We start from the raw sequence: 20,912 nt of genomic DNA, 5'->3' as shown, positions 1-20,912 counted from the left end.
CTAAATCCCCTTCTTCGATTTGCCTTCTTCTCTTTTCTTTCATGTACTCACTGAAAACGTGCTAAGGCAATAATCTCCTTTCCAAACATTTATGGGGAAGAAAGTGCCAAACAAGATAGAAGCTTGTGAGCCAGTCCTTTGGGAGTTTGCACAAGCATGATGAAAATAGTATATTCCAGTTTTCCTAATGCTTCAGTCTATAATCCTGGGGAGTCACAGTGTTCTGTCTTAAACTTGCTAAAGTAAATTGTTTTCTTTTTAAATAAAATGAATACTATATTTTATGTTTAATATATTTACATACATTGCAAATGCAACCACGTGAAAATGTTCAGAGAAATATGAGCTTGCCACATTACTCAAATGATAATTGGACCAGTGAAAAATCCTCAGGGAATATGGGCCATAGTAACAAAGAAAACGGGGGCTGCTTTATAACCAGTTAGAGGGTGACAGCTTTGCTGCTGGGGCAGGGAGTTAGGTTTCCACCAGAGAGAAGGTAGACAAACTTAGACCTGGCTGCACGCTGGGAGAGGACTTTCCGAGAGGTGAGACTGTGGAATGGCCTGCTGCCCTCAGAGGGTGTCCTAGTGGGAGGGCTGGGCGCGGTGTGGAAGGAGGTGTCTGCCTCACAGGTATGCAGAGGCCCATGGGGTGTGAAGGAAAACGGGTGAGGCAGGAATGGTTATCAGGGAGGCTCCTGGGGGAGGAGAGGGTCCAGCTGAAGGATAAGTGCCATGGTGGGGTAGAGGGTCTGGGAAAAGGCCTTGGACAAAGGAAAGGTGCACTTGAGGGCCCTGGAGGAGGCAAGAGGGAGCCCACCCGTGTGGTCGAGGATGGGGAAGGGAAATAGGGGTGGAGAGGGGTGCCCTGGGAAGTTCTTGGAGGGTTTCAAATAAAGGAGTGGTGAGATGCATGCAGAACATTTTTATTTAGTGCCTACAAAAAGCTCGCTCTTTACTGGGCACGGCGGGGGTATGCCGAAGCAAGGGGAGGCTGATGATTTTGATCCAGAATCTAACACGTTGCTCTCCTGGAGGTGATTTTCAACCTTCTGTGAGGAAGGCAGTCGACTGACTCCAAAATCCTAAGTAGTTGAAGGCCATCATGAAGGCCCTTCTCAGATTTTTTAAAATCACATGTTTGATATTATTTTATAAATTCTGTTTTCCATTCATTTCTTTTGTTTGTTTTTTTCTTCCAGACTCTCACGAAATCTCTGCCTATCTTTTCTCACCCACGGGCCATGTCCGGAGCGTCAGTTCGACTCTGTTTCCATTTCTGGGTTCTGGGAAATGCCGGGGTCTACGAACCTGACCTTCATTGCACTAAGCATGGGGGACATACCCAGAGAGTCACAAATGAAGGCTGGAGCTGCTCCCAAAGGCCGGCAGGAGCCCCCTTGGCTAATCGAGTATTGGGGTTTGGCTAAGTCTCTAAGATGAGATTTCTTAGAAATGTCTTTAGTTCCTGCCACAATTCCAAGCCCAAACCTGCCCAAGATGTCCTTTTCTGTTTTGTTTTGTTTCACTTTGGTGCTGAAGGGTGTGAACATGTGAACATAAACCTCGGGGAAGACGCATTGTAGTGCTGGGAACCTCACCAATTTGTCCCACTTTGATCTGATTTTGGTAAAACAGCTCCTGGTGTGTGTGCAGTGGGAGAACGGGAGAAGAGGAAATAGAAATCATTTCCAAGCTGCATTGGACATTTCTTGTACATGGTTGGAAACAACCTCTGGGAGGGGACCAGGCTGAAGAGTGGGTGTGCAGGACCCTAGCAGAGGGTGCAGTCTGTCTTATTTTACTTGGAAACCTTATGTATGTATGTATGTATGTATGTATTTATGGGTAGGGGGCCATCTGGCTGCTCTGAGAAGGCACCTGTCTTTGCAGCACTGGCACCGCTGACGCTGGGGGCCCCTGGCAGGATGGCTGGTGGAATGAATTTGCTGAGGTTGGACTGACTGGGGAAGAAGGATGGTGGGGAAGCTGAACTCCCAAGGACACACGTGTTCAAGATTGTGGAGGTCCGTGGTTTGTGAACCATCATCAGCAAAATTAAGAAACAGTGAAATCCAGAGGTAATATTTTCAGTTCACAGCTAAAGGAGCAAAAATGATTTTCAAACCACGTCCTGGGCAGCAGACTTAGAATCAGATGTGCCCTGTGTGCCAAAACCATGCAGGGCTGGGCAGCGCTAAGGAGCCCCTGGGTCCTGCCCCGAGACGTGGCTGTCCCAACCCTTCTGAAGCCACAGGTCTGGCAGCTGTAGCACATGGCGATGATATGACCACAGGCATTTCTTTCAATAGGCTGGTCAACAAGTAATTAAAACTTCTTGCATTGAATTAGGCGTGGCCTCAGGATGGAGACTTCGGAGTTGGACATTTCCATGAAATTGGGCGTAGCTGGCGATCCTTGCTGGTGGACCCTGGGCCAAGGGAAATAGGGCCCAAAGCCCTGGATGAGTGGGGCAACTTGTGGGAAGGCTGAGCTTGGAGCTAGGGGGGGCCCCAGAAGAGGGCAAAGGGAAGGGAGGCAGCAGGCTGAGCCCAGGGTGGGTGGACTGTGGGCCTGTGTGCCCTGAGGCCAAGAGCAGACCCCGAAGCACCGGAATTTGGAGTAATTCCTGAACACTGACTTCATGATAACGTGCTGCTCTGCTCTTGAGCACTTGGACACCCCAGCAGGAGCACAATGGGAGATGGGTCTGGGGAAAAGCTGCAATGAGGGGACTGAGATCCTTTATCCCAGCTTGGCCTCCAGCAAAAGAATGTCCTCAACACAGACAGCTGAAGGGATGAACGTCGCCAGGAGCACCTGGCACTTCACGAAGTGCAGGAAAACTTCAGTATCAATAATGAGGCACCAAGCGGAGACTCAATACCGGGCAGTGATTATGGCCATGCTGGCTTGCTTCTGAAATATCACCGGGGTGCCTGGGTCCTCAGTTGCTTGGGCAACTGCCTTCTGCTCAGGTTGTGATCCCGGGGTCCTGGGATTGAGCCCTGAGTCGGGCTCCCTGCTCGGCGGGGGACCTGTTTCTCCTTCTCTCTCTGCCTGCCCCGTGCTCTCTCTCTCTCTCTCTCTGTCAAATAATAAATAAATAATCTTTGAAATATCTCATTCACTTGTAAAGCCTACAGCTGTTTAGGAAAGAACAAAATGCCATTAGATGTCTATGGCAGCTGTAAAATACACGCTGATTTTAGAAACATTTGCATTTTTTAAAAACTCTTATTAAATCAAAGAAATCTAGTGTCCTTTCCTAACTTCTTTTCTTCTACTCCGGGAGGCAAGCCATGTTCATCGTCAGTTTTCTGTGCATAAGAGCCACACATTTTATGAGGATAGTCCACAAGAAAAATTGGATTTGACATTATAGAACACACACGTGTGCAAATAGTTCTAGTAGGTGTGACATATGCCAATGTTTTCCGTACTAGTCTCTTCTTTCTTTATTATTTGGTGCTATTTCATTTTTTAAATGCTGCTTCTGACAGTTTATACTGATTTCATAGCCTGAGCTTGCTGAGTGTTTCCTCGAGATGGACTCTCATTTAAGCTCCGGACATACCCTTGAACCATACAGGGCAGACCCCAACCTGAGCCCAGCAGCCCCCCATCCCCCACCTCTGCCTGGGGAGCTTTGAAAACTGCAGGAAGGGTTGCCAGGTCCACTGGATCCAAAGAGCCCAGAATCAGTCCAGCCTCTGACGTCCCAGCCTTGAGATGTAGGGACCCCACGGCCGCTCTGGACCTCCGTCTCTGTGTCCATCACATGGGGCTGTTATCTCGTGGGATTGTGGGGAACACGGAAGAAGGAGGCATCTGAAAAACACGTCTGTAGACTGGAGGCTACAGAGGCTGCTCCTGAAATGTCAGCTGGATGGAAAGCACCTGACCAAGGTGTGTGTTTGTCCTCCCTGGGAGCTCTGTCCTGCCTGCTTAAGGAGAAGCCCAGTGAATGCATTAGCCTCCAGTTCCCCTTGGCTGCCTGAGCATAGGGCAGGCCCACACAGAGGGAGAACTGGAAAGAGCTGGTCCCTGGCAGGCCTCATTCCCAGGTGCCAAGGTTTGGACATGGCGCTTGAGGGTTCCCACAGTGGCTGGATGGAGAGCCGCCTCCCCCGGAGCTCAGGAATGCCCCCAAATGATTGTTTCCTCACGGCCTACAAGCCCATGTGACCTGGGCTGATGTTCAGGGAAATGCCTGGAAGAGGCCAGGACAAGGTGAGCCTGTGGCTGCATCTGGGGCCTTCCAGACTGACCAAGACCAGTCACTCCTCCTCCTGAACAACGTCGCCAGCTGGGTTGCAGAGTCGGGCTGCTGCCTGGGGGAGTGGAACACTGCCTTGCTGCCACCAGCCTTTCCTGAGTCCTCGGCTGTTTCCCTGACCTCCTCCCCAGGGGGCTGGCCCGCCACCCACTGACCTAAATCAGGCCTGGGATGAAGCCCTAGCAGGAGAGGCCCCGTCCCTGGACACTGGACCAGCGGTAGCTGCCCTCCTCCTGGGCCCTGGCTGCAAAGCCCAGGCCTGATGGACCCCAGGCCAGGGCTGACACCCCTACAGTCTGCACAGGAAATGTGTGCAAGTCCCCACAGGAGAGAGGAGCCCTCAAAAAGAGGTGCCCCTGGGGACAGGGATGATTCTTCAATCTCGGTCACAGGAAATGAACCACTATGGTTTTTCGTGCTCTGGGGACTCCGGGGGGAAGGCTCAGGCACAGGGGATTCTAGACAAGAGGCAAGGTGTGTGTGTGACCACCCATATGTGCACAGTGGAGTGAGGTGAATTTGGTGCTAAATGATGACTTTGCAGTGTGCCCTTGAGTGTGGAAATGAACATGTGACCTTGTGAGGTGAGTCATGCTATCTTCATTTCAGAGATGTGGGAAGGAAGACTCCAATGCGTTAACCTCTGTTGATTTATCAGGCAGTCATTCCAAAAATATTTCTTTAGCATCTTCTAGGTACCAGCCACAAAGTGAGCAAAACAGACCAAGCCCCTCTTTTCCCATGTGGAGTGAACCTTCTCATGTGAAGCAGGCAGGGCACAGGTAACGGGAAGAAGGGGCTGTGCCTGGGGTCGGGGGCCAAGAGGGATAAGGGGGCCGCACGTCGGGGAAGGGCCGCAGGCTGGGGGAGTCTGCAACAGCTCTCCTGACAAGGTGATGGTCAACAGAGACTGAATGAAGGGAGGGAGTGAGCCATGTGGTATCTGGGCAGAGGCTACCCAGCACAAAAGTCCCTGGCCTGGGGCAGTCTTGGCCTGTTCAAGGGCGAGGGAGCCACTTGTGGCTGGAGCAGAGAGAGGGGTGAGGTCAGAGAGGTGACAGGTACCAGTGGGTATAAACCTCCATCAGTTAAAAACTGGAGGGTCTGCGTAGGGGTGGCATGGCCAGATGGCTCAGCAGGCCACTCTCGCTGCTTCGAGAGGACACTGCAGTGGGGTTTAGACCAAGATGGCAGCAGTGAGAAGTGATTGGATTCTGGGTATATTTTGAAGGTTAAATAATTGGGTTTCTTAATGGTGTAGTTCAGGGTTGTGAGGGAATAAAATAAACCAAAGATGGCTATATGGTTTTGGCCTGAACAACTGGAAGGAATGGAGTTGTTATTTACAGAAATGGGGATGAGCAGGTTGGGGGAAATATAGAAAATAGAAGTTCCCTTTTGCAAATGATCACTTTCAGAGGAGGAGGGGGTGTCCAAGCCCGGAGCCCAGGAGAGAGATGGGTCTGGGTTCCTCAGCCTTTGCACGGTGTCCAAGGCCAGGGGAGTGAATGAGGTCACCTGGTATGAACACAGAACATCGGAGGACTGACTGAGGGGTGTCCTCGTGTTTAGATGGCTGGAGGATGAGGACGACACAGGAAAAAAATGAGAAGGTATGAAGTTGAAGAAACAATCAGGAATGGTCTCCTGAGAGCCAGCCAGAGGGCATGTTTCAAGGATGGCGACCAGTGTTTTCAAGTTTGCAGAGACACCAAGGAAGCTGAGAGTTGGTAACTGATCACTGTATGTCCTGACGGCTCAGTGACAACATTGACAAAGAGTAGGTCTCACGGAGTGAGTGGTGGGGTCACAATTCTAGCTGGGGGCGGGTTTCTCAAGGAACAGAAGAGAGACAGGAGGAGAGAAAGTGGACACGGGAAACACAGACCACCCCAGTGAGGACTTGCGCGTGACGAGAAGCGGAGTAGTGCAGACGCCGCAGGGGACAAAGGGCTGGGAGAACACCACGTCGGGGTTGGTTTATTTTTGCTTCATTTCATTTCTGGCGGGAGATATTAGAGCACGTTGGTGTGTGGAGGTAGAGTGAAAGACTGATGGTGCAGTGAGGGGGAGTCAGGAGAGGCGTCCTTGGGCAGGTGAGAAGCTGGGCTCCGGGGCCAGGTGTAGGACGGCAAGGGAGCAGGTGCTTCCTGCCCGGCGAGAGCCGTGGCGGTGGACTAGAGGTGGAGCTCACGGATTCCTTGTCTTATCGTGGCCTTTCCTTCTGTCTTAGAAGCCAGACCATCATCGGGGTGAGGAGTGGGGGATGAAAAGTTAAAGGCAGAGAAGGAAGTATCGAATGACCACTCTGCTTGGGTTCTGTTTGGTTTCGTGCGCCAAGAGGTAGCTGCAACTCATTTGTTCTAAAATGAGTGTTGGCTCCTGAAAACTTAGCAGAGCAACCTGCTTGAAACCGAGAGTAGCTCCAGGCCCAGGTTGGAACGCCGGGGGGAGGGGGGTGGCTTGTGGCGTGGCCGGAGGCTGCCAACCTCACCGCCGGCTCACACGTCAGATGTCTGCTCAACACCCACCAGGACAAGACCCTTTTGAGGCACTGGGAACACAGCTCCCCGGACCCCCACCAGGACTCTGTACAGCCCCTCCCCCGGAACTCCGTTTTCTCAGGTTGTCCTCCGGGGAGCTCTCCACAGGCTGGTGGTCACCTCACCACAAGGGATGCAAGCAAGTTGGGTTGGTGCTGGTGCGTGCCTCAAGGATGGACGAGAGCCTAGGCCCTAAACAGAATCTGGGCACCTTTTGTGGGAGGGGCTTAGGGGATGCCTCTGGGTCCTTTGTCAATCCCAATATGGCAGCAAGCACAAGCTTAAATGGTCCTTCCTTGGAGTGCCACTGGAGCCCCACGTACCAAAGGCTCATGTAGTCACGAATCAGTCCCTCGGACTGCAGGTTCCAGGAACTCAGGGAGCAGGCCGTCCTGCTCCCCACAGCATCCAAACTGCCTACTCCGGGGCCTGGTGCTGCTGTCGGCGGCTGACTGCATGGGGCCAGCAGCCCTGTGAAGCATGGGAGGCCATGGCCTTTTTTTTTTTTTTTTTTTAAGCCACATTGTTCTTAAGAGTCAACATCATTCTGAATACTTGGCTTAACAGAGGGTGTTGGTTCCTGGTGCCACAAGAGTGGTGGGGTGTGCAGGTGCTCAGGGAACCTACAAGACCAACCAAGAGTCTTCTCCCCACCTGCTCGCCTTTCAAGATAGCCTCTAGCTCCAGGTATCTGAACACTGCTGAGGCCTAAGGAGAGGCAGGTGGACCCCAGGAAAGAGCAGGTGGGGAGAGGGAGTGAAACATATCTTCAGCATCCTGGGGATGCTAACCTTCTGGGTTACAGCTGCAGAGGCTGGGACTCAGGGCAAGTGGTGTGTCTCAAGTCATCGAGTGAGCAGAGAGAGGACCAGGATCCGAGCACTGCTCTGCTAATGTGCACACCCGTGCTCACCCCAGGGCACCGTGTTGTCTCTTGCCATGTTCAGAGCACAGGGGTAACGTGGTCATGTCTGGGCCAATGGGCAAAAGGGTCTGGAGGACAGAGCAATCTGGACTCGGACATTTGGGGCTTCTGTACTGACCCCTCTTTCCAGTGTGGTTGACTGTGGACCAGAAAGAATGCAGGAGAAAGTGTGACAGGCTGACCTCTATGAGGACAGAACCCTATCGGGCTCACCACCTGGTCAAGTATCCAGGGCAGTGCTGGCGGGCAGCTGTTGAGAGATTCAGCAAGTTTCCAGAAGGCCCCAACAGGACAGAAAATATGCCCACGGCGCTGGGTCCTTGACCGCGCCTTCAGGGACGGGCTGCTGTTGTCTTCCACTACGCCGGGGAAGTACCAAATGGAGGCTTCCTTCCCCACAGCTGACAGGCAACTATGTGGGCCCTTGCACAAAACCACCCCTTCTGGAGTAGAGGAATGGCTTGCCTTTAAGAAGGGATTCCAGCAAAACCAAGGACATTCAGAGAAAAGAGAGTGCCTTTCCCCCTGCTATGGATCAGTTGACTAGGAGAGGCAAGCACGCCCCCAGATTTCTCCCTTATGATTAGCGTGATTGCAATGGCCTGTTTTCCACTAACCAGAGCAGCTAGGATTACAGGACCCCTGGGTTGGGTTGGAGGAAGAAAAACCAAGCTTGGAAAATTCGGAGTGGCAACACTGATTTCAAACTGTTGGCTGTTACATTTGAATACATGTCTTTATTAGGAAAATTGTAAGTGCATATACATCTTTTCATTGATATGACTTAAAAGTAGAAATGGTTGTTTCTCAAAAGGAGTTATTTGTTAAAAAAAAAAAAAAAAAGCACACCGCATACAGGAAGCTGCCTTCTCCTGGACCATTTTCACATTATCTGGGAGATGTATTTAAACAACACAAAATACAGTATTCCTCACATTTAACACTGAACCCATCACTGCCCGGAGACTGAGAAGCCAGCGAGGTTACTGACACACAAGTAGCCTGGGAGGTTTTTTCAACTTGGCCATGTCAGTGGTCTGCTTAGGGGACTTGACGGTTTCTAGACAGCATTTCCCAGGGATGGGGGTCCCTCGGAATGGGTCAGGAGGGATGTATACAGGGACCCCACAGTAGACATCTGGCTGCAGAAAGGTGCGCTGCCCGGGGCGGGGGTGGGGGTGATAAACTCCCGGTTGGGGGAGCCCATGGCCATAACATCAGGCAGCGGTCAGAAAAGGAAGGTCAAATCGGATCCGATGAAAAAGCTTAGAAGTTCTCTGGACTTCACAAAGCGGGCGGGGGCGGGGGCGGGATTGTAACCTTTTGCTATTCAGGCCCCTCTGCTCCAAGCTGAACCTCCTTTCTCTGGAGGACAGGCCCACACGCAGAGGGTCCCCCTCCTGGGCCTCCTCGCTGGGGTCTCAGTACCTGGCCAGCGCTGGACAAAGAACAGTACACACAACACTTGGAGCACATTCGGATACAAACACGCAGCACTTCCGCGTGTCCCCGGCCCACCCCGGCCCCACAGCGGCCTGGGTCCTGATGCAAAGGCTGGCAGGGGAGCACTGCCCTGGAAGTTACAAGGAGCCCAAGGGAAGGTCAGGGGGAGCAGCACTGGACAAGAAGGAGCAGCGGGGTGACCCCTAATCAGCGGATGCACTTGACTTGTATTTTTAAAGCAAAAGGGGGCTGGGAGAGCCTTTTCCTTTGCAAATAGACTATTTAAATGCATATTCGCTTTCGCCAGGCAGTCTCTGGTAGAAGCAGATTGCGAGTAGGACAATTGTTAGGCAGATAACTCTCCGCGCAGTTTCTACTCTGATCTATTTTTCTCTCTATTGGAGAGAAAGGAATGATTCTTTATTTGACTGTAGTCAAGATTTAGGGCCATGTTTTTCTGGAAGTAACAGATTTAATAATGGTTCTGGTTCACGGATTCCCGGGGAGAAGGGGTCCAAATTTTCCATGAGCGTTTTAAATATCTTGGATTACTTAGAAAATGCCCGTCCCACTGAAAATTTGATCATTTCACGTATAATATAGTTCAGGAGACCTGCAGTGACAGGTTAATTTCAAAAGAGGGTCCTGAGACCAGTTCTGTAATCCTTATAACTAATAAAGGTCCCTGTATTCTATTTTATTCAATATAATTCAATATAACATAGCTGATTTGAAGATACAAATTTTTGTCTGGCTGAGGGATTAGCTTTCTACTATGAAGATCGTATATAAGGGAATCTTTATGGAAATGCTTAATGTTACTGATAACCCAAAGATTATTACATCTAAAAACACCTACAATTCAAGATTATTTTACTATAATACACTTTCTGCATGTTATTTACAGTGTCCTTTCAGTGGATACATTTTCTAGTTTTGCCCTTTTTTTTTCAGCTTTCTTAATTAAAAAAATTTTCCTGGGCTATTTAACCAAAGGGGCAAAGTATTAGTGAGACAAAATGTAAAACAAAGCACAAACAGCAAAACCCCATCAAGTGTTTACCTGTACAAAAAGTGATATTTTTAAATTGTTTAATGCAACTCTACATGTCAGGGTTTTAACCTACTTTCCTAAACATCCCCTTTTCTAAGAGGAACACCCTGCTGGACTTCTGGAAGCCAAGTCCAGAGGCCACTGTACAAGGTAGCAGATGATGGGATTGCCAAGTGGGGAAAAAGATGAGGTTAGAGTTTAACTGGGAAAGAATCTTCACATCCAGGACTCATTATTTTGTGGATCAGGTTTTCAAAAACCAAAAAAGAGTGGAGGACTCTTTCCATGTGATTGCCAAAACAATCACGCGCTGGCAAGGGAGACAAAACTCTCCATGCTTCTGAGATATCGACAACTGTGGAAGCATGAAGGGCTGGCGTCCTCACGGGTCAACACTGCTGCAAACCGAATTCCCTTGGGCTCTGTAGATCCACCCTGGGTTTGTGATCAATAGAGAAACCCAGGGTGTCCACCCAAGAGACTCACAGCCCCCACCAGAAACCTGGTCAAAAGATGTCTCCCGACTCTGAGCCTTTGCATACGAGGAGCTGACAGTGCATGCATGGAGGACATTGGCTTTGAACAAGAACACATGATTGGACAACAGACAATATTTCGAACAAGACACAGATGTGCACAGTGTTTTCAGAACCGGGTAACACGAGACATTTTGATTTGCTTCTTGGTGCCCAGTTTAAATTAAAGCTTTGGTCTTGAGAGAGTCTTTTTCCGGGGTTATGGAGACAGTCTTGGATACACATGATGATGATGGATGAGAGAGAGAATGATGAGAAGAACGTGATGGGATGTAGAGAAGAACTCAGGATGAGGGGCGCATCTCCCCCTACCCTGGCCTCGCACTCCTGCCTGCCTCAGTTCGGGAAGCTCTGGGATTATCACCAAAGGGGAAGACTCCAGCTCTCACTCTGGGGAGGGGTGAGGCTCCTGCCTGGCCCTCTAACCCTAACTCTCCCCCCTCTCTGCATGGGGAAGCCTTCACTAGGGTTTGGCCAGGCCGACTGGCTCTGATACCTCCAGGTGGCTCTCCATCCTGGGACAGGATGGTCGGGGGGCCCAGCCTGCACAGCTCAGGGAAATCCAACACTTAGGAACCTCTGGCCAAGCGAGCGGCTCCATGGGAAAGATATTATAAGAAAGCAAGTAAAATAATGGCCTTAGTCTAAGTTCCTATCTGTCACCAGTGACATTGGATAATCAAACTAAATGAAGAATAAACACCATATATTTTGCTACATAATCAAATGGTGAAAGTAAGGCAAACTGTGCAAAACGAAGCCCTGGGAAATGCACTGGGCCCTGCCTGGGTGCAGGGGAGCCCCTGCGGGCTCTTCCTAGACTGCTTTCAGACCCGGGCTCCTACTGTAAGGCTTCCTCAGGCTTCTGACCCCACCTGCGCCTCTCACAGCTTGAACCTCCTGTTAACAAGAACAGAGGGAGACACCATTAAGGCGGGTTCCCACAGCGGCCAGGCCGCACGCCTGAGACGCCCAGCCCCATGGCGGCAGGGCCCCCAACTCCTGACTTCCACGTCGTCGGCGTGTGCCTCCCTTCCGAGGCCCTGGGAAGGGAGAGGGTGGTGGGAGAGGCAGCGGGGGCTGAAGCGGAGGGACGGACGGAAGGTGGAAAGTGGAGAGGACAGACGGACGCAGCCAGCACGGGGCACAGCAGATGAACAAGGGCACACGGACAGATAGCATGGCACAGGGGTCACACGACAGGGCAGGCGGGGCACCCCGCCGGAGCCCAGCACACACGGAGGGCCGCCAGCCCCCCGCCCGAGGGCGGCCCCGCTTCTCACCGAGCCCGGGGGAGGCTGCCTGCTCCCCGGAAGCCTTGGCACCACCAACCACCTCCGTCGACCCCCCGCCCTCCCGACTGGCCCCGGGGTCTCTTGGCCAGCAGGGCAGGGGTGGTCCCGGGCAGCGCCGGGACCCTGCACCGTTCACTTGGTGCGGCTGAGGGAGCACTGCCTAGTTTCCACCCACAACGGAAGGGAGGCCGGCTCTTCACTCCTCCACCGCGACCCCGTCTTCAGCGGGGCTGGCACCGCGCTGGCTTGTCCGATAGTGAAGGCCCACAGGACTGGAGCTTGCTTGCTTTTCTTAATGTGGGGCCCACTGTCTCGGTCCCTGCAGCCCCGGCTCCCCCAGCTGGGGTGGGAGGCAGTGCTGCCCTGAGCACTGCAGAAAGCAGTCTGTCACCCCAAGGCTGCCATAGCTTGACCCACCGTTGCTAGATGGCCAGTAGCCCTCCATGGCGTCCAGAATGGACCTGCCACCCCTTTCTAGGCACAGAGATGTGCTGATGCTGCTGTCTGAAGAATGGAGAGCATGGGGCCACAGGTCTGACCAGCTCCGGGGTGCTTTTGTAAGAGGAGGACTACCCCAGCCAAGGTCCCCCAGACCGGGCATGCTGCTGGCTTCCACAGAGGACTGCAGCCCTGGGCAGACCAGCAAACACCCCAGCCCCTTCGGAGGCGGGGAGGGTAGAGAGGGGGCAGGGCGGGGGGGGCAGGCCTGCTATCCCCGGCTGGCAAGGTGGGCGCAGGCCCAGAGTCAGCCAGATAAAAGGGACAGCGATGGGGACTAACAGGTCTGTGGCTGCAGCGCCCTAGCAGGACACTTCTCTAATGGAGTAAAGGAATACCCATAATGCTCTACGCCGCTGTCCCAGAGGAGGGCACTAAGGCATGAGGGAACACAGTGCTCCAGGTGAATCTGACAGGCAGGGACCTTGGATTTTCTTCTCCTGATCCCACCCGTTCTGTCCTCCAACCACTTCATTTTTCTGAATCCACATACTGAATTTTGACCAGGGGCCCGGGGTGCAGGGTGAGTGTTTATGAGGGACAGGAGGATGGGGAGAACAGTCCAGATATTCGAGGTGTCCTTTTTCAAAGTACTGCTGAGATCAGGGCCTTGCTCTCCCACGTGATCTCCCTCCTTCTGGTCCAAATTAGAGAGACTTGGCAAGAAATCTTAGACAAATCTGTGGGCGGTATGAGGAAAGTTCTAGAACTTTCTAGAACACCATGTTCACTTTAAGCAGATATTTCCCATGAGTGAGGAGGACTGAGGCAGCTGTGTCCTGGAACCTAATACACAGGGTCACAGAGCCTCTCCCAGCAGAAGGTGGGTGGGGATAGGCCCTTCACACAGTTCCTCCATGTAAGGGACCCGTTTAAAGAATCTATAAAGTGAATTGCCCCGCCCAGAGGCTCCCTGAGAAGTATTTTCCACAGCTGCTTGCTGGGAATGCGGAGCTCCCACCCACTTTCCCCACCTGGTGTGCAGAAACCACCCCTGCTCAGAGGTAAAGCCAAGCTCACAGCCTTGGGGGCCTAGGGAGGGGCTGCTGGGCAAGCCCCACCCCAGCCAGCAGAGGATTGGAGGGAGAGGCAGCAGGCCCTTGGGAAAAAGAGTCGTTAGCACCTGCAAAAGGCACGGCCACAGCTGCCCCACGAAGGCGGTGACGGGTGGCACTGGCAGCGGTCAAGGGGAGGGCAGGAGGCGCGTGTCCCTTGCTGGCTGGCTGAGGCTCCCACTGCTGGACTAGCGATGGCTCTGTGCAGGCCAGGCAGCCACAGCCTGGCCTCAGCAGGAAGGCAGATTGTGACTGTGTGGAGACTTGTGGGCTCCCGAGTGGTCACGGGCCCTTCTGAGAGAGGGAGTGGAGGGCAGGGTGGGAGGCTCGGCAGCCCAGGGCAATGCTGGAGAGACCCTGGGCCGCTCTAGACAGAGTCCCGAGCATAGTCTCCTCGTCCCAGACCACAACCCCAGTCTCTGCACAACTACTTTCTTCATAACTTAGCAGACCAGGGAGGGCCTGAAAATGCACATAAATACAGGAGCCAGTGTGGCCACAGGAGCGCTGCCCCTCCACGGAGGTCTCAGCCCCTGCGCAGAAGGCAGGGGGTCTGCCCTGGAGGAGGGTTAGAGCAAATTTACAAAGCGCCGGGGGAGACAAGAGCAGCGTGCACTGCGGTCCATCTCGAAGTGGCAGATAACTAGTTTTTCCTTTTCTGAGCAGCCTTTCTCTTCTTCTGTCGCTTCTTTTTTCCTATCTTTTCTTTTTTCCCCATTTTTTCTTCTCTGCGCCCCCTTAGATAAAATTAGTAGAACCATTAATGATGTTGAAATACACAGGGGTCTGTTTCAGTCTGCACAATTTTTAACACTGGCCTGGGTGTCTGCTTAACTCTGTTTTCAGTCTTAGGCCTAGAGGCCCCTGGGCAAAGCTCTATCCATCACTACTTCATTAAAATAAATCAGACATTTTCCCCAATTCAAACAAAAATGTTAGCTGGCCTTCCAGAACATCTGGGAACTGGTTATAGCCATGGCCAATGTGCCAGCCTGGCCTTGGGTCCAGCTATCGCCTAAGGCTTCCAACCTGGAACGGCATTCACATCTGAAAGGGTGTGAAGGCACGTCCAGGGCCAGACTGCTCTTGGCCTTCTAACTCACCTCAATCCCATCTCCTCTCGCTTCCTTCCTTCTTAATGCAGAGGTGAACTCTGCTGTAGCTTAAAAAAATACCTGCATTTCAAATCAAATCATGCTTTGCATTCAGGCAGCCATCCAGGAGAGGAGAAAGAAGGCAGGCCTGATCCCACCTTCTCCTTTCTGGATGCCTGGGGACACCCCTTGGGAATGACTGGGATTGTTCTGGAGAGCAAGGAAGAGAGCTGGTTAGCAGATTTTGATTAGAGCAACTGGCTCATGATTGTCACATTGAAATGATTCAAGCTGAATGGTATTTAATGATTTATGGGGTAAGGCCACCTGTTCCTGTGAAAGCTTGCTATTAACCATGGCCTGGAATTATGGGAGTTTTACATGGGAAAATGTGAAAGCTGGATATTATGAGAGTTGAGTCTCTGGAGATTACGTGGGGATGTTAGGAGAACCAAGGAAGAGGAGGAAGGGGAAGAGAAATTAGTGAGTCAAATATTATTCTTCAGAAAACTAGCACTGCTGTTTCCATTGGGTTAAAAAAAAAAAAAGGCACAAAAACTTGGGTTGCAGCTCTAACCTGCTCCTGAGCAAGGCCCACGCTCACAAGTGAAGTCGGCAGGAGGGATCTAAGGCTCCTGACCAGCAGGCCACCTTACCTTCGTCAACTCCACAAATGTATCTGAGCCCCATGTCTAACAGCTGATGGATTTACTTCAGGTAAATAAATTCCCACATACAGTAGGAGATTGATACCATGAAACAATTAGCATTTTATTGCTAGTGCATATAATGTCACATTTGATACAATTTTAGTACAAGTGAAAAAATACACTGTGGCTAACATTAAAAAGCTGTAATCACATTTAGAGATCATATATATTTCTTTACAAATTGCCAGTAGTTCAAGATAATAGAGAAATGTGACCTACTGACATTCATATGGCTCCACTTCAATATATGAATTGTTCGACTATAAATATATTCTGAAATACATTTTTCTAAAGAAACATAAAAAAATGTGCACAAAAAATATATAAAAAATGCCTTGGAAAAAGTTACAAATACCACCAGGCCCATCTGTGGATCACATTTATGCATAGAAATGTCACCTTGCCAACGTTTCTGATTGGAAACTGAAACCCTGCTGTGGTTTCAGGAGGAGGGGTTAGTGGCAAGAGGCTCATTTATTCATTTATTTTGTCCGCTTCTGATTTCAGAGACCTCAGAGTTTGCAGAGCCTCCGTGGCCTGTCGAAGCCTCAGAGGCAATCACAGAAACCGAATTCCTCAAAACAAGTCCTCAGATTGAAAATTGCATTTGATTCTGCAAAGACCGGCCTTTTGAGGGGAGGTGGAGACATATCATCTCCCACCCCCCAGGAGAGGGCCAGCTCCACTCTGGAGACGCCGGAGAAGATTCTCACAGAGGGCCTGAGCAGGAGAGGAGGGCAAAGGGAGGAGCAGGCTGCAGGGCAGTGCCCTGCCAATCACCCTTCTCCCCACTGAGCATGTACAGAAATGAGAAGCAGAAGCAAGAGGGAAGCATGCTATTGGAGGCAGGGAGAGGCCTGGGAATGGCCAGGGGAGGGTCTCTGAGCACAGTCCCCAGTGACAGTAGCTTCTCTGTGGAGCCCACAGATCCAATCACCGAGCTCAAAAGAGGAGGTGGAGGCGGTGGCCCTGGCCTAGCACTGGCCCGTATCTGAGTCACCTGGCAGGTGTCATTCCAGGAGGGGCACCCCCTGCGGGGGCCGCCCACAGCCTTCCTCCAAGCCAGCAAGTCTGGAGGAAGGACGCTTTTCTGAGCTCCATGCTTGGCCATCACCTGACTGTGCCCAGATGCCCCGGGGGCAAGGAAGAAAAGCTCCAAAACAAACCAAATACAGATCTTGAAGTAATCACGGATTTAAAAAAAGATCATGGGGAATGATGAGGATTGTGATGATCGGGAGAGAGCTGGCAGTGGGAAATGCTGATGGGACAACATGATTTCTTAGAAAAACCCCAGTTATAAAACAGCCAACGCACAAGGGTCTGGGGCACGGGTGAATAGAAGCTGCAGGATCGTACCAGATGCTATAAATGCGGTTGTCTACATGCGGGGCAAACCTCAAGCCCGTTCCCAGGTCCGTGCGCTACCCCCCAGGCACACCTGGCCCTCCCCATCCGGGCCCTCCTCCCCCACGCCTCGCCCTTCCATCTGCCACATGGTGTTAGCTTTCCTCAAGTGGATCTAGCGGCAAGTCCTTTTTGGCTGTTGTGCTTACTTGTTTAAAGCTTTCTCCAGGTACTCCTGGATCCACTTCAACTTCGGGTCAATGCACACTTGTCTGTTGTTGCTCTTCAGCCTTGCCCTGCCAAAACAGAAGAGGCGACAGTGTGCAGCTGAACGGAAGGAGGCGCTGTCATGATCTGGGCACTGGCTCATGGGCCACGCCAGGGCCCTCGCGAGCACCAGGGCCCCACGTGGCAGGCTTGGGTTCAGGAGGAACTCAAGGTGTGCCGGAGAAACCCAGTCCCACTGCAGAGATCCGGGGAGGGGGCAGTGTCTTCACAGGGGAGGACAGGGAGAGCGGACGCCAGGGAACATCTGAGTTGGCCTTTGACGGATGTGGAAGCCCTGGGCAAGTGGGGGTAGGGGAGCAAGAGCAAAGGCATCAAAGGGGTAAGTGCCCTGAGGATGTGGAGGAAGGTGGGCTGCCTGAGAAGCACGTGGCCAGATGTCAGGGCAGAAGAGTGGGACTTTCTCTGCACGATTATGGGGACTTGCGCCGGAGAGGGACAAAGGCAGATTTTTATTTGGATGGATCATCTTGAAAGTACATGGGAGACAGACTTAAGAGCAAGCCTGGAAGTAGGAGATTCGAAAAGAGGTACTGCGAAAGTCTGGGGAAGAGAGGTGACAGGGTGTGAGGGAGGGACCGTGCAGGTAATTTGCCAGAAAGTGGTTTCCAAGGAGATTTTACAAGTTCACTGAATGTTCCATGGTTGCATTTGTTTTTCAAAAAGTCACACGGCACCTTCCTCCCACTTCTCGGCTCCACTCACACCTTCCCCACCCGACACCTCCTGGTGGCAGACTGGACTTATCTCCTGGTCCCCCTCCATAAAGCCCTGGGTACCAGTAACCTCCAGCAGCCTGAGGACTCCCAGCCCAGCCACTCATGGGTGTGTGAGGACAACTCAGGCCAGCACAGTGGCTTGGGGACACCCACGGGAGTCTGAGCGAAGTGACTGACATGCACAGAGGGAGGGTGTGATTCTGTGTCTGCCCAGACCCACAAATTACATCTGGCTTCCTTCACTTCAAGGGCATTCCTCGCAAGGGCCCCAGCATAATCTGAACTGCAAAGAGGTCTATGGAGCTAAATTCAATATCTGATAAGATACCTCTCAAAGGAGAGAGAGTATTTTACTGTAAGCAAAGTCCATGAAAAAAAATCCATGTTCCAGTGGCCTACAACATCCTGTAAGTGACAAACACATTCAAGGCAGCCCAGGGTAGCAAAAAAAAAAAAAAAAAAAAGATAAAATCGAACTTCAGGGGCGCCTGGGTGGCACAGTGGTTGAGCGTCTGCCTTCGGCTCAGGGCGTGATCCCGGCGTTATGGGATCGAGCCCCACATCAGCCTCCTCTGCTGTGAGCCTGCTTCTTCCTCTCCCACCCCCCTGCTTGTGTTCCCTCTCTCGCTGGCTGTCTCTCTCTCTGTCAAATAAATAAATAAATAAAATCTTAAAAAAAAAAATCGAACTTCAGACCACTTGGTATTGGGGAGCAAAGGCTTCCCCTTGCCACTTTCATTCCCACCGCTGTGGCCTCACCCCATTCTCAGCGCTGGGACTTTTCAGGAGGTGAGCTCCCTACAAGACACCCTGGGCCTCAGCACCCCTGCGTCTAGACACTGACCGCACTCGCTGGAGGCAAGCTCGGGTGCACTCGAGCACGCGAGGGCCAGGCAGCTGTGTGAGGCTCTCCTGCTGAACCTCACCCAGCCTCCTGCCCCCCAGGCGAGGGGTTTTCATGTGTTCTCTAGGTGTAATTTGCATTTGTCTCCTTTCCCACAGGAATGACATCAAACATCAGCAGTTGCCATCAAACACCAGCAGAAACAAAAACTCTGTGCTGTGCTTGAGACAAAGCAGTTAAGTGAGCTGAAAAGTCTGAGTTTTGCCCAATGGTTAGAGACCACTTAACCTGAATTGGGATCTTGTGAGATGCTGCTGTGTGATAAAGGATGGATTTAGAACACCCGAGGCCTGGAAACTGGCAGGACAGACCACAGCGACCGGCAGAGGGTTGGCTAATTTACGGGACTGCAGCAGAAACTCTGTTTCTCTGGTCTGCAGGCAACCCACTGTATTCTGCTGTCTCCTGGGCCCTGGGCGAAAGGAGGAAATTTGGGGGAAAAAGAGGCAAGAACTAGGAGCACAGCAGGGCGCCTAGGGTAAGAGTGGCTTTTGAAACTCCTGCCTGGTGGCATACCCAAAGGCCTCCTGGTAATCACAGCTGCCTCTAATTATGCCAAGGTGAAGGCTGGCCGCCCGGCATGTGTCCACTCTCTAGCTTTTACAAGTTTTGAGTTAGGGGCTACTCAGCCCCCGACGCAATGCCCCTGAAGATGGTGTTCAGACTTACACGATCTGAAGGGCACAGTTCGGAGTGTTGAGGATTTTGAGGTGCTTGACGTTGGCTCTGGCAACGTGGCTCTCGAAGAATCGACAAGGACATCTGTAGCTCAGGCTGACCGGCTTTCCTAGAAGAGGAAGTGAGAACGGGGCAGTTTGTGATGATCCTGCCGGACCTTGGGGATACACGTGTGTCTGGGTCCACGGCTGAGGGGTAAGGCGGTGGAAGGACGCTGAGGTTCAAGAGCCGTGGGACGAGTCACGGGGGCACCCTTGCTAGGAGCTCTTGGGCAGCACAGTGAGCTCTGGGGGAGGGGGAAGGCCCAGCTTCCACAGGGCAGAGGGCAAATGGAGCTGCAGAGAGCTGGACCCTAGGAGACTGGGGAATTAGAAGAAGAAGCCCCTCGCTCAGGCATCTCATGATAAAATATATTAATCCCAGGAGAGAACTGTTTCAGTCCAAGGTACTGGGGTTCCCAGTTAATGTCTGCAAAATAAATTCCCCTAGAGCCCACTAAGAAAGCCCTCCTTACTCAGGGAAGGAGGAGAGGGAAGCAGGAGGCTCCAGGCTCTCTCTTGTCCCAGGAGCCACTGTAGTTCCCCAGGGGAATGCTGCCCGCCCCCTCGTGAAATCTTCTCCCCCCACATTCACCTTAAACCCAGGCAACCACAAAAGAATCCTGGCAGGCTTCCTACCTGGGAGTCCGGGGAGGGCAGGCCAAGGGCCCACCTTCTCCCCAGCACTGCCCTGAAGGCAGGGAGATTATCAGGGCCGGAGTCAAATGTGGCTTTCATTGTGCAGGGATGCCACAGCCTCCTGGGTTATATTACCTCTTTGTTTGCCAATTCACCAATTTGCAAAATGCCATAATTGACACTCATTAGTTTAAATAAGCAAAGGGCTCCTGCGGAACCTACCACTCACCCTCTCAGTCTAGAATTGCAAGCCTTGGGGGGCTGGGGTCTTCGCGGGTTGTTGGGGTTTTTTTTGTTTTTTTTTTTTGTTTTGGCAGATTTTATCCAAGCCCTACTTAATACCCCAAATTATTTGAATTTGTGGATCCTTTCATCAGGGATTAAATGTATGTCTGAGAATATTCAGTCCAGACATTAAAAAAAAAAAAAAAGTTTGCCTGTTTACAGAGCTCCTAGAGGCCTCCTGCTGGTCCTGAAGTTCTGCACTTTGGGGCAGGAACTGGGGAGCTGGGGAAGCTGCAGGAAACGTGAGTAAGGGACTTCTTCATTTTTCTAAAGGCTGCATTCAGTTGAGAGATGGCAGGGCCTGCATACCAAGTCAGGGAAAAAGCAGACCACCCGGCCCCCTAGGGTCAAACGGGGTTCCCTAAAAACTGGCAAGGAGAAAGCCTGGCTTCAGGCTGCTCAGACTCAGGGTCTTGGAGAGCACCTGGAGCAGCCTTCACTGTATACCTAAGGGACTCCAGAAAGTCTGCTGGGCTGGCCTTCAGCCAAGGCACCCAGTCCCTGCAGGGGAAGCTCCTACTACACTGCCCTTACCGCCCTGTAACCAGATCGCCTGGGAAAGGGACCCCACGGCTGGGGGCTG

General features: G+C 52.0%; 1 protein-coding gene across 3 annotated transcripts in view; it reads right to left on the bottom strand.

The window, feature by feature from the left end:
- Window positions 1-8,466: 8,466 nt before the first annotated feature.
- CXCL12 (C-X-C motif chemokine ligand 12) overlaps window positions 8,467-20,912 on the bottom strand; it is a 17,237-nt gene continuing 4,791 nt past the window's right edge. For 2 of the 3 annotated variants that reach the window (XM_011234390.3, XM_034662875.1), the window contains exons 2-4: window positions 19,359-19,476; window positions 16,991-17,077; window positions 8,467-11,682 (exon numbers count right to left, since the gene is read on the bottom strand). In XM_011234390.3, the coding sequence (XP_011232692.2) occupies window positions 11,667-11,682; window positions 16,991-17,077; window positions 19,359-19,476 (221 nt within the window). In that variant the 3' untranslated portion in view covers window positions 8,467-11,666. The other variant, XM_034662876.1, reaches the window with a different exon arrangement.

Source organism: Ailuropoda melanoleuca, chromosome 6, assembly GCF_002007445.2.
Source record: "Ailuropoda melanoleuca isolate Jingjing chromosome 6, ASM200744v2, whole genome shotgun sequence".
Classification (NCBI taxonomy): Eukaryota; Metazoa; Chordata; class Mammalia; order Carnivora; family Ursidae; genus Ailuropoda; species Ailuropoda melanoleuca.
This window is presented reverse-complemented; position numbering and strand designations above follow the sequence as displayed.